This window comes from Lathyrus oleraceus, chromosome 1 (assembly GCF_024323335.1).
Source record: "Lathyrus oleraceus cultivar Zhongwan6 chromosome 1, CAAS_Psat_ZW6_1.0, whole genome shotgun sequence".
Lineage (NCBI taxonomy): Eukaryota > Viridiplantae > Streptophyta > Magnoliopsida > Fabales > Fabaceae > Lathyrus > Lathyrus oleraceus.
Genome location: NC_066579.1, coordinates 298123317 through 298136654, shown reverse-complemented (window position 1 = coordinate 298136654; position 13338 = coordinate 298123317). Strand labels below are relative to the sequence as shown.

The window sequence follows — 13338 nt, the reverse complement described above, 5'->3', positions numbered from 1 at the left end:
ATCCAGTTCGGGTTGAAGCTTGTGGCAGGTTCTTTCTTGAATAAAACCGTTAGGGTTTTGTCCTCCAATACGGGTTTGTGTTTGGGGTTTTTTGGACGAATCGCTTCATCAATATTCAGCCGAGCGAAGGTGATTGAGAAGAGGAAGTCTTCATCAGTCTAGTAGCGGATTCGGTGGCATTGAAGTGAAGGATTCGGGTTCGACTCGTTGTGTTTGAGATCATCCGGGCCGAGGGTTTGAAGAACGGAAGATTCTTCAACAAAGGGGCTGGAATCAGAGGTCTAGCAACAACGATCGAAGGTCTTGATTCATCTTGAATCAAGGAGCAAGGATAGGAAGCATCATTCAACATATTGGAAGTTCTGTTGTTTACATGCTTTGCAATCCTTGTATAAACGATTAAATTTCACAGGTGATATCTAATTAATCATCTCAATTCTAATTTTAGAATTGAGGGCAGACGTACCCCGAAGCGAGGACGGCGGGGGAACTGCCTCATCAAATCTCTGTCTTCTTTAATTTTCTGCATAAGTGCTTTTCAGCTTAAAAATTAAGTGATTTTAGTTTTAGCAATTTTACCAAACGTTGATATAAGTTGAGTAAGAAACTAAAACTGCTGTTTGAATACAAAGTACAATAGTATATTGTACTAGATAAATTTGAATTACTTACTCAACTCAAATATCTCTTGGAGTGTATGCATACCAAGTGTTTGTGAATTTGCATAAGCCAAAGTTGTCTTAAGTTTGCACTCAGTTTAATTTGGTATTTTGGATAATTGGAACTAGGCTTGCTAGTTAGTGAAATATATCAATTGAGTGTGCAAATAGTGTAGTGATTAGTATTTCATTTTATCTCTAATCCATTAGCTTAACGCATATCCGGTTTTCCAATAACGGTTCGTTTTAGACTAAAATTTTACTCGGCCGCTTCCGCATTCAAAACAAATTTTCAAAACCAATTTTCTCTCAAATTGGTAGCGCCGACTCAAGTTTTTAATTGGGATCTATTCAACCCCCCCCCCCCCCCCCCTTCTAGATCCGTGCCATAGTCTAACAAGTACATGTGTTTATTAACCTGAATATGTTTTTGTCGACTCCATTGAATAGAGCATTCAAAGCTTTGGAGTTTCCAAGAGCCAATCCATCCTTTTCCTTTGATCAGTCCTCTTCAGGCTTTATGTCAGCAGTAGCCTTCCCATCTTTTTCATTCACGGCAGGATGTTCCCAACCCTTGATGACAGCTTTCCAGGTCTTGTTATTCATAGACTTTAGGAATGCTACCATACGTGCCTTCTAATAGTCATGGTTGGAGCCATCTAAGATGGGTGGTCTGTTAATAAATCCTCCTTCCTTGTCCATGGTACTGGAAAGTATCTCTCTCGGATCACACCCAAAAATAAGGCAGGATGTCTGCTCTGATACCAATTGAAATTCTAATATGCATATCCCGTATGTCACGACACAAGGATCATCACATTGTCACACCATAAAAAATATTAGGATTTAAAAAAGTAACACTTAAGTAAATAACACAAATAGTTGTTAACCCAATTTGGTGCAACGCCACCTACATCTGGGGGAATCCAAGCCAAGAAGGAAATCTACTAAAATTAGTTCAAAGTTCTAAACAGCCTCAGGTTTTACAAACTTCTCACCTAATCTATACCCATGGAAGTTTCTATCTAAGACTCTCCTAGATACGAGACCCCTCTTACTTCCCTACACAACAGTGACAACAACTTATATCTGAAAATAGAATCCACTCTTGCTTAAAAGCTCATGAATTCACAATTACAACTCAATAAAACAAGTCAAATTCAAGTATCACAGAGATACTCGAAAAGCTCACAAATAACAAAGACAACTAAACCCTAACATAGACAATATTTAGTGTTGCTTCGATGCATTCTTAGGTTTATAAACGATCTTTAAATAACCTTAGGAAGGCATGGGCTTCGGGCTTGATTAACAACAGATCCAAGGACTATACACAATCTTTTGCATATTTGATTCCAATCATATCAGATGTTTCCTAAAATGTTTTGACATCTTTACTTCAAGAACAAGGCAAAGCAAAACAATTTTTTGCTTTTAGAACATGCATTTCTTGAACCATACATCTCGTGAAATAAATCTTCAGAGGATCTTTAGATATTTCACAATAGAAACAAATCTTTCTAGAAACTGAAACAAGGCACATTATGATGTTGAACCAATATGTTACGACATCTTGTCCAACATCTTGCTTGAATACATGTTTTTCCAAAATGCAGCCAAATACTATACACCAGACTTAACATGTTGCATTTCACTAACAACTAATCATGTATTCAAGTTTCTTATCATCACCAAGTATAGACACATAATCACAATTTTCACAACAAATGTTTTCACCTATATCACATATAGAGACTTTCACCTAATTCATATACAAATGTTTCACATAATCTTGCATATAGTGTGCACAACTGAAGGTAGCTGACGGAGATTCATGTACGTACTGAACACATCACACGCTCAAAGGTACAACAGAGTCACCACTGAACTTTATTTATCCCAAAAGAGGGACAGCAAAATATTGATAAAACCCAAAAGGAAACAGTGAAACAGGTATGGGAGTCGGTTATGCAAGGGGTATGTATTAGCACCCCTCACATCCATGGTATTCCATGGGAACCATTTTGAATGTTCTTGCTTGGATGGGTATTACAATCTTGATGCCTGCATAAAAGAAAGGGGGTTAAGAAAAAAAGGGTGTTCGAGGAGGATTGTGTCCCTCATGCCTACGTATTCTCATGATGCAATAAGAAAGTCAGAGCCTCGTAGTTCTTGGAACCGGGGAGAACAGAAAAAGAAAGAAAGGTGCTCGCCAAGGATTAGTATCCTCGTGCCTACGTATCCTTATAGTGCAATAATGAAGTCAGAGCTCCGTAGTTCAGAGGACAAAGACTGGGAAAAATATATGATTGGGGATGGTGTTTAAATTGGAAAGAAAAGGCTTATAAAAGCACGGGGACTGACATGGTAAGTAAAGAAAGCAGGAACTTGTCAAAGCATTGGGTCTCACGTGACAAGGGTCTTACCAAGGCACAAAGGCTGATATGGTAATGAGGAGAACAAGAACTTGTCAAAGCACTAAGACTCACATGAAAAGGGTCTTACCAAGGCACATGGACTGATATGGTAATGATCAGAACAAGAACTTTTCAAAGCACTGGGACTCACATGACAAAGGTCTTACCAAGGCACAAGGACTGATACGGCATGGGAGAAAAGTAGGAACTTGTCAAAGCATATGGACTCACATGACAAGGGTCTTCCCAAGGCACATGGACTGATATGGTAAGGGAGAAAAGTAGGATCTTGTCAAAGCACAAGGACTCATATGACAAGGGTCTTGCCAAGTCACATGGACTGATATGTTAAAGAGTGGTGTTTAAACTAAGAAAGGGAATAACCATAAAGGTGTCAACCCAGGGAGTAACCATAAAGGTGTCAACCCAAAAAGAAGTGATTACAATGGTGTTTAAACCAAGAAGGAGAATAACCATAAAGGTTTCAACCTAGGGAGTAAACATAAAGGTGTCAACCCCAAAAGAAGTGATTACAATGGTATTTAAACCAAGAAGGGGAATAACCATAAAGGTGTCAACCCAGGGAATAACCATAAAGGTGTCAACCCAAAAAGAAGTGATTACAATGGTGTTTGAACCAGGAAGGATAAAGGAGCCACATGGGCAAGTTGAAGACTTGACAGTGTATTGACATGGAATTGCACTAAAGTCTATTAATAGAAACGAATACCCTGAGCAGCTAGGGTCTACATCCTGTGCAAAGAGGTACTCTAAACAATGGTAGGGAAGATCGCCTCTCATCATTTTCTATTGTATAAGGCTCATGGCATGTAAGCCTAGCCAATGACTGATAATTTGTTGAAGCAGGTTCCCAAAGATGCTTGTAGGGATGAGTCAGATGATGATCTGTTGAGGATATCTGTAATCCACTGAGAGTCTTGTACTTGTTGAAGGATTGTTTCAAAGTAACTGAGGCAAGTCCCATCAAGTGTCCAAGGGGCTTATGGTCACTTGACAAAGATAAAGAGGGGAATGTATCAGGTGAAAGGATCTAGCTGATCAAACTTGAACAAGAAAAATCAAAGGAGTAGGATTTATGAACAAACAAAGATGCATGATCATACAAAAATAGCCTAAGGTCTCATTTTTAGGTAGCCAAAGAGAAAGCCATGTGGGTGCAAAGTGTACTGATCTATGTCTCATTGTTAGGTAGCCCAAGAGAAAGCCATGTGTGTGTAAAAGTGTGTTAAGTCTAAGTAGATGAATGCAAAGGCAGATGAATAAACATATGAACAAGATCATGAACCCAAAAGTTCAACAGGAGCAGAGCAAGTCAAAATGTCCATAAGGTCCATGGGTCCAAGGTCACTCCAAGTCAAGCAAAGGGTTTAAACCTAAGTCAAAGTCCATTGTCCAAAAGGTCTTCAACACTCCAAGTCAAGCATAGGTTTAAGATTAGGTCAAAGTTACTTTATCATGTTTTGATTCATTAAGATTTAACAAGCAAAGCAATCAAACAAGATAAGAAACAATAGATAAATAAGGCATAATGAATAGAGTATAAGGTGAGATGATGATTAGTGAAGCATAAAATTAAAGTGCATTAAGTAAATGACATAAAAGTAAATGACATAAAATAAATGACTTGAATTAAATGGAAAAAATTAAATGGAAGTAATTTAAAGAGGATAAAGTAATGTTAGGAGTTAATGATTAATGAAGTGTGTCAGGACAATTTAGCGTTATGTTAAGCAATCTCAAGTAGGCTTATGTAGAAGCCATAACTATCTGAGGTCATTCAATAATAATGTATGTATCAGACAAGTTAGAGAATTAACACAAAGTTAATCTCCTACAACAATGATTAAAAAAGAAAGGAGATGAAGATAGAAAGAAGTGAAGAGAGGAGTCAAGGTGACTACATAGGGATCATTCTATCCACAAATCAAAGGACACAAAATATGACGCATCGAGGGTTAACATATCACTGATGCAAAGTATTGAAGATGATTCACAATCATCTATCAACAATTTTGGATCAGAGAAGGTTGAATCAACTTTAAGTCCATCTATCAATGATTTTGATATGTGGAAGAAATCATCAACCAAATGGTCAACTCAAATCAAAACATCAGATGAGAATAAAAAATAAATGATAAAATGATACAAATGAATTAATAATGATTAATTAAAAGAAAATAAAAGAGAAAATGTTAAAGGGGTAATTAAACACATAATAAAAATTCAAGAAAATGGGAGAAGGTTAACAAAATTAAGGGTGACGTGACCTCAAAAGTTGGGGTCCAATTTTTTTAAGAATGAATAAAATAAAAATGTTAAAAAAATAAAATGAAAAATAAGAGAAAATATGAATTAAATGCAAAAAATTTTTTTAAAAATATGGAAAAATTATATGCGCTAGAAAATATTTTTAGGAAATTCTGGAAAAAAATGGACTGCAAAATAATAAAGGAGATATTAAAAAAAATTAGGAGAAAAAGAAATTAAAGGAAATAAAAAGAAAAGGGAAATAATTCAAATGCAACGGCTATGAGAGGTGGCACGCGCTGATTGACTGGGATGTTTGAAATTGGCTCCAAAGTGCGCGCATAACTTTATCTTCAACCTTCAGATTTTGATTTTGCAACTTTCTGAACTCGTGTTTTTAACATGAATCAAGCATGGATTCAGTTGTTAAACACCTCATCATTCATGTCTCCCTGCATCCGAGCAATATATTTACTTTGAGCAGGGAGAATTTGCTCAAGAACTCGAAGAACCCTAGTTCTTCAAAGTAAAATTAAATGGTGAATACTTAAAATAAATACCAAGTAGGTTAGGGCTTTTGATTAGTGGAACAAGGCGAAGATTGTGGTAACTTGTTTGCTTGAAATGGTAACTCGCATCTACCTTTTTGATTGGAGCTTCAGAAGTCAACAATGGTGGATCCAGATGCAAGGCTGCAGGAGGATTCAGACCAAGACAATGCTTCAGACAACTTCAGAGGATGCCGATGAAGGATTTTGGGCAAAGAAATGGAAGCAAATGGGCTTGAATTGAAAAAGAGAGTGACTGGTTATTTGAGGTATCAGGCTTCAATGGTTGTAGAGTTTCTTTGGCTTTCAAAGCTTGCTAATGAAGGTAAAAGGTTCCACTATTTATAGGGAATGTGTTAGGATTCAAAAATGTGTGAAATAGGTCTGAATTCGTGTGAATCAACTTGGAAAATTTCAGATCCCGATCGTGTGACAATTTGGTGCCAAACTCGTGATTTTGGAGCTTTGTAAGTCATTCCATGTTGTCATCAGATATGTTTGGTCATGTGAAATGAGTTTGCACGTATGAGAAATGGTCCCAAGTTGATTTGTGCATGATTCAACAATATAGGTCATAGTGCAAAATAAAGTTTAGGTCACCATGTTCAAGCTTAGGTCAAATTCAATCCCCTCGTGCGTTTTCTGATTTTCTTTGAGAAAAATGATCATTTCATGGAGTAGAACAAGATGAAAAAGAATCACATTCAAAGTAGATTTGAGGTGAAAGTTACATGCTTGTGAAGTTGAGTTCATGACCTGGTTTTATGGGCTAGGCAATTGGTCAAGCACTTTGCAGCATGTTGGATCATTTTGAGGCCCCAAGTTCATGACACCATAAATTTTGATTCCCTCATGTATTTTGAGTCAAACTTAGGCCAAATTATCTTTTCCATAAGCTTAACAATAAGAAAAAAATAATGGGATCAAAAGAGTGTTTGAGTTGAAAATGGAAAGGGTGGAAAGTAGGGGTCATGGCAAGGTTTTGGTCCCTTTTGGCAACTCGGTCCTTTGCACAAATGAGGTACTTAATGAATGAATTGATGTTTTACCCTTAAATAAAAGTTATAGGGAATTACAAAAGGCACATTTTGTTAAAGAATCTTGTCATTTTGATAAAAATTGAAGGAGTTAGGACCAAAAGCATGGCATATTTGCAAATTAAGTCAAACTTACTTGTACCCCTTTGTGCAAACGTGGCATTTTCTTGCATTTCAAGACACAATGATGATAAAATAAGCATCCCTTGATGAAAACTTGATCAAGGCTTGAATAATCTTGGGAATGACATAGAGATTGAGTGAAGTGGCATGGAAACAAGCACATGGACCAACTTTGAACCATCATGAAAAAACCTGCATTTCCCTTGATCAAAAGACCTTTGTCTTGCCTTGATTTGGAGCATGATTACCTGTATGAATGACAAGAACAAATAAGTACCATCTCTTGTGGAAGTTAGGGTTAACCGTTAAGCAAAACAAGATGAAATCCTAATGTTAAGATACAAGTTATACAATAGCTATGCTTGTGATCCCATGACCAAATACAATGGTCATGCATGATATGATTTGATGTATATAAATAAATTATGCAAAAGGGAGAATACATTTTGGGGTATGACAACAACACATTTGAGTAAAACTAATAAAGCACATTATCAAAAATTCACATGATTTCATACAAACACATCATATATTATGAAATTGACGATGTTCAAGTACTATAAATTCAACACCACCTTAATATTATTTCTATTTATTATTTTAGAATCAATTTATTAATTGCAATTTAATTCATTGAGCCACTCTTACTAAGGCTCAACAATTGGCTTTAATCTCATACAAAATAAAAAAAAATAAGATATTCTTGTTCAGCTAACATATATAACGCCTAAAATTTCAATTTGAGTCCGCTCATATCTTTCGAATACAATTTCGCACTATTCAAAAATCAAAAGGGATTTCAACAACAACAAATGAACAACCGATAAAAATTAAAATTCTTATTTTTTAAAATTTAACTTTTTAAATCATTTGTTATTATTTTTAGGCAATATTATACTCCTTTAAATTATTATTTTTGTGCACTCAGTCATTTAAGTTTTTCTTATAACAATCGGATCTTTATGGTGATTTTTATATCATTTTTTTCATATTTTAAACATTTAAAAATGTGTGATTGTTTTATTTCTGGTTACACTTCATCATTTTCATATCATTCAAAATATTGCATCTATAATTAACACATTCAGTCGGTTAGAAAAGGGTAATAATGCACACTTTGATAATTTAATAAACCAAATTATTACAAAAAAAAAACTAAAATGACCAATTTATTTAAAAAAACTTACAAGACACCTCGTATAATTTTACCTTATTTTTATATGTTAATAACTTTATATATTTTCCATACTTATAATATGATGAAAGTAAAAGAATAATTTAATAAAAAAAACTAAGGCTTGAACTAAAAATAAGAATTGAAAAAAAGTTAATTTTCGAAAATCTCAAATTATAAATAAAAAATCATCTCAATATTAAAATTGTGTTCATTGTAAAATAATAAAAAGAAAATGCTTAAATAGTCTTTTGATTCCGATAAATTAACGTATTTTTGAATTTCTTTCATGTATCTTTTTTTTAACATGTCATTAGATACGTCCAATCTTTTTGATTTTTGTCTCCGTATAATTTTTGTTTTAAAATGTTTTTGTATGTTAAAAACTTTTTGATTTTCACCCTTTTAAATTAGAAAGTTTTTGATTTTCATCCTTGTAAAATTCAAAAACTTATTAAGATATATTGACGAAAATTAAAAATCATCTTCTTTACCGTGATAAAAAAAAAAACACATTTAAAAACATTAAAAAAATATATAAGAACGAAAATCAAATGAGGCTCAATATTTAAGAACACGTTCTAAAAAAGAGATATATGATAAAAATTAAAAAATATGCCAACTAACCAGGACAAAAAACTATTTAAGAAAAAACCTAAAAAATAACATAAAAACTACTGCTGAAACAATAAAAGAAAATTGGGAGCATAATTACCTTTGGTATTACAAAATAACATAATTACAACTAAACAATACAATGAACAATTTGTATACATCACTTTTTATTTCTCTTAATTTAATAAAACATGAACACATATAAATATATAGTTTTATTCTGGCACACCTTTTCTCATGTTATTGTTACAGAATTTTAAAGTTAATATTTTTTCTAAAATTTCAAACTCCTAATTCATATTAACCATTTGCTTCATCATAAAATCTTTAACTTTTGAAATAAATTGAGAAGTCTCAGGTAAATCCGGAAAGTAATAAAAACAATGAATCATATTTGCATACTCAATTAATTCCACTTCCTTTCCCGATTTTCTCAACCACTCATAATACCTCTTTTGCCAATCTACTAACGGGTCAAAACCACCGACTAACAAAAGAGTATTTGGATAATCCACTTTTGAAATATCCATTGCATTTGGTCCACTAACATTACACGATTCATGGTCTCGGTTCGACCCATCCGGTAAAAACATCTTCCAACACCAATCAGTTTTATCCATTGAACAAAGGGGTGCCCGTTTCAAACGAATTTCAGATTTGGTTCGTTCCTCTCCTCCAAAATATGGTTGCATTGAAATTAATCCAATTAGTTTCAACATCTGAAACTTCTCTAAGGAAGCCCGAACTGCCACATGATGGATCAGGTTTCCACCCGCACTATCACCCGCCAAAAAACATTTAGTGATGTCAGCAGATTTTCCTAAAACGTCAATATTTCTATCGAGAAACTTTAGCATTTCCAAACCGTCTTCGTATTGAGATGGAAAACGATGCTCAGGGATAAGTCGATAATTAACAGAGACTACAATGGCGGGAAAAGAACGACAAAACAACTGACAAAGAAAATGGTATGGAATAGAAGAAGGAGACAGGTACGCGAAACCGCCTCCGTGGAAGAAAATGATAACCGGGAGGGATGAGATTGCAGTGGATGTGGTAGAGGAAGGTATGAAGAGACGAAACCAGAGGTTGTGTGTGGAGTTCACCATGACGTCAGAGGAAGAGACACCGTTGATGGATTTGGAGTTAGGGTTAGGAGAGATTTTCCAGTCAATGAGTCTAAGGAGGCGACGGTTGATAGTATCATTAGAACGACGGGTGATATAAAAAATGATGGAGAGGATTGACATAGAGGAGCGCACCATCCACGAAATGTTAGGTTTGGAGGTTGAAGACATGGTGTGGTTGTTAACAACCTTTGCTTGGTGATGCTAGTTACTACAATGGAATGGAAAGAGTAAGCATATGTGTGTTATGTTTTGTTGAGTAGATGAGATGAGATGAGAGATCATGGAGTGTTTATATTAAGCGGAATGAACAATTAGGAATAGAGGGATAGATTGAATAAAACAATTAGGATATTGAATTGATTTATATCTAATAACTAATTTTGCACCAATCGTTTTGGTCCAATGAATGTAAGTATACGTATAATTCTTAAGTGTTGAAAGATGATTTATTTGAGCTTTTAAATGAAAAGTTGATAAGATAGTGCTGCCACACTCACACATAAGGTGGGTGGAACAACTAACATCTTACTTAAATTATCTATTCAAATTGTTAAAAACGAAAGAATAAATTTTGAGTTAAATTACTTATAAATTTAAGTTTGTGTTAATATGAAGTGTCAATTTTAATATTTATCTATATAGTTTTTCTTATATTTTTTATATTATTTGTTACAGTTTTTTAATTGTATATTTATCAAATTTTGTGTTTTAGTTTCAAAAGTGTTTTTGTGAAATTGGTTTTCTAGAAAAGATTTTTGCATTTGTCTTGAAATTGTTTTCGAGGAAATGAGTTCTTGAAAAAGTTTTTGGTTTCATAAAAAAATATTAGGGAAAAACTTCAACAACAAAAATTTAAATAAAATGTTTGGTGCTTTTTAAAGTAACCATTTAAAAAAAAATTAGTGCAATTATTTTTTTTGTTTTTCAAATAAGTAGAATTTTTTATTTTTAAAAACTACATAACATTTCTTATACTTCAAATTTTCAAATAAATTTTTGACTAACAAAGTCCGGATTTTTTTCAAATATGTGTCTTGAAGAAAAGAGGTAGTATTGAAAAAGAGCAATTCTTCAGAAAGTATTTTCGACCACAATTTTTTAAACACACTGGTTAATGAGAAATAGGTTCTAAAAAAACTCTGTTTGATTCAATTTCAACTTTTTATTTTTAAAAACTGTTTTATAAATTAGTTTTAAGAATTGTTTTTAGGATGAAAACAAAATAAAAATTTATTTGGAAACTTTGTTTTGTAAAACTATTTTTGAGATAATAAAAAAAAACTTGTTTGGTTGATTTGTTTTTAAAAACTAATTCAAATATTGTTTGATTTTTACTTTTAGAAATAGTGTGATTATAAGTAAATGATAAAATATTATATATATTAAAGAGTTATTAAAAAAAGTATAAATTTATTTTTTTAATTTTTAATTTTAAACAATTATGTTACAATTGAGAAAATGGATGATACATTGATAGTGTAAATTAATTTTAGATCAATAACGATTATATCCCACTAAATCATATTATTATTTTTTTAAAATTATTTATATGATATAGCAAAAGGATATATTTTTATTGAATGATCGTGTAAAAAAATTTTCTAGGTTAGTACATCTCCATTAATCTCTTTATAATTTATTTTAATTTACTGTAAAATACTATTTGTAAATTAATTTTATTCCAATCATATCATTTTCTTAAAAGAGATAAAATTTACAAATTATTATCTTACAATTTTACAAATTTCAATTTGTTTTCTATAAGTTAAATATTTTTGAATGTAATTTCACGGAATGGTCATGTCAAAATATAAACAATCACATAATGAATACATAAAAGAATGATAATTAAATTTTATTAAAAAATAAAAAATAGATAAATATATAATGTACATGTTATAAAAATGAAAATATCTAACCAATTAAAATGTGTTCTCTTGTACAAACGTAATATTTTTTATTTGTTAAGTTTTTCCGATGCAAATAATTATCTTACGTATATGAGTATAACAAAAACATATTTTCTATTGCAAATTCATATTTAACAAATCAACGTAATTACTATTAATAATAAAATTTACAAATTTTTCATGTGTTTTCAGTTTTTGTGTTTTAAAAATTCAAAAGTAAAACAACTTTTATTAGTTTTGATTTTTTAGTTTTTAAAACTAAAAAACAAAAACAGTTTTCAAAACCACTTTTTTAAAAATTATTTATCAAATGAGTTTTTAATTTTTCAATTTTCAAAAACTAAAAAACTATTTTTAAAAAGGGAATCAAACAGGCTCTTACAAGTTTTTCTTTAGTAACTTGATGTTATATTTTGGTCAATTTTAATCTCAATGTTACTTTCTATTTAATTTTTAACACAAAGAATTAGTAAATTTGAACGTAATGTAATATTTCAATAAACTTAGATTTTTTGAATTTTACTTCTTTTATCAAATTCAATTATATTTATTTAAATTATTTAAGTAATACTTTTTATCTTTTATTAATATAATAATAAGATTGATAATTTTTTAAATGAGTGTAATAATATAAAAATAAAAACTTAATTAATTTTTTTAAAGAAAAGACATGGAAGCTTCACCTTTAAATTCATAATAAAACATAAGGATTATAACAATAGTAAACAAATAAGTAAATATATGGTGAAATATATTTACTTGTTTTTGTTTTAGAAAAAAGAAGTGAATATGGCATTAACAGCTAAATACTCCATGTGCAAAAAAATCGATTTGAGAAAAATATTACTAGAGAAAATAATATAATTTGGTTAAATTTTACAAGAAATTAAATATAATTTTTTTTAAAGATTAATTTCGAAAATACTTTCTGAAGAATAACTCTTTTTCAAGAACTATTTTTTTCAATACATTATTTAAACTAGATACTTTTTAAACATTTCAAATAAAAAAAATATTTTATAAAATAATTAACCATGTCAGTTTTTAAAGTATTAAATAGGAACATTTCCAAAAAAAAAAATTGCTATTTTAAAATCTTAAAAAGTGTCCCAGAAATACTAATTATCATTTCCCTTTTTTTTAAAAGACATTAGTTAATGAGAAATAGGTTTTTAAAAAGTTAAAGTTTTCTTCTAATAACTTAATATTATATTTTGGTCAATTTGAATCTCAAATTTTTAACACAAAGAATTAATAAATTTAAACATAATATAGTATTTAATAAATTTACATTTTTTTCTTTCAATTTTTCTCTTTTTTTATATCAAAATCAATTATATTAATTTTAATTATTGAAGTAATATTTTTTTTATCTTTTATTAATATAATAATAAAACTCATAACTTTTTTAATGAGTACAAAAATATAAAAATAAAAAATTAATTAATTTTTTAAAA

At 31.0% G+C, this 13338-nt stretch overlaps 1 protein-coding gene across 1 annotated transcript; it reads right to left on the bottom strand.

Moving 5' to 3' along the window:
• Positions 1 to 9054: 9054 nt before the first annotated feature.
• Positions 9055 to 10336, bottom strand: LOC127131439 (probable carboxylesterase 18). Its single transcript, XM_051060361.1, has one exon. The coding sequence runs from the start codon at positions 10137 to 10139 to the stop codon at positions 9132 to 9134; it is 1008 nt and encodes a 335-aa protein (XP_050916318.1). The 5' UTR covers positions 10140 to 10336; the 3' UTR covers positions 9055 to 9131.
• Positions 10337 to 13338: the final 3002 nt, after the last annotated feature.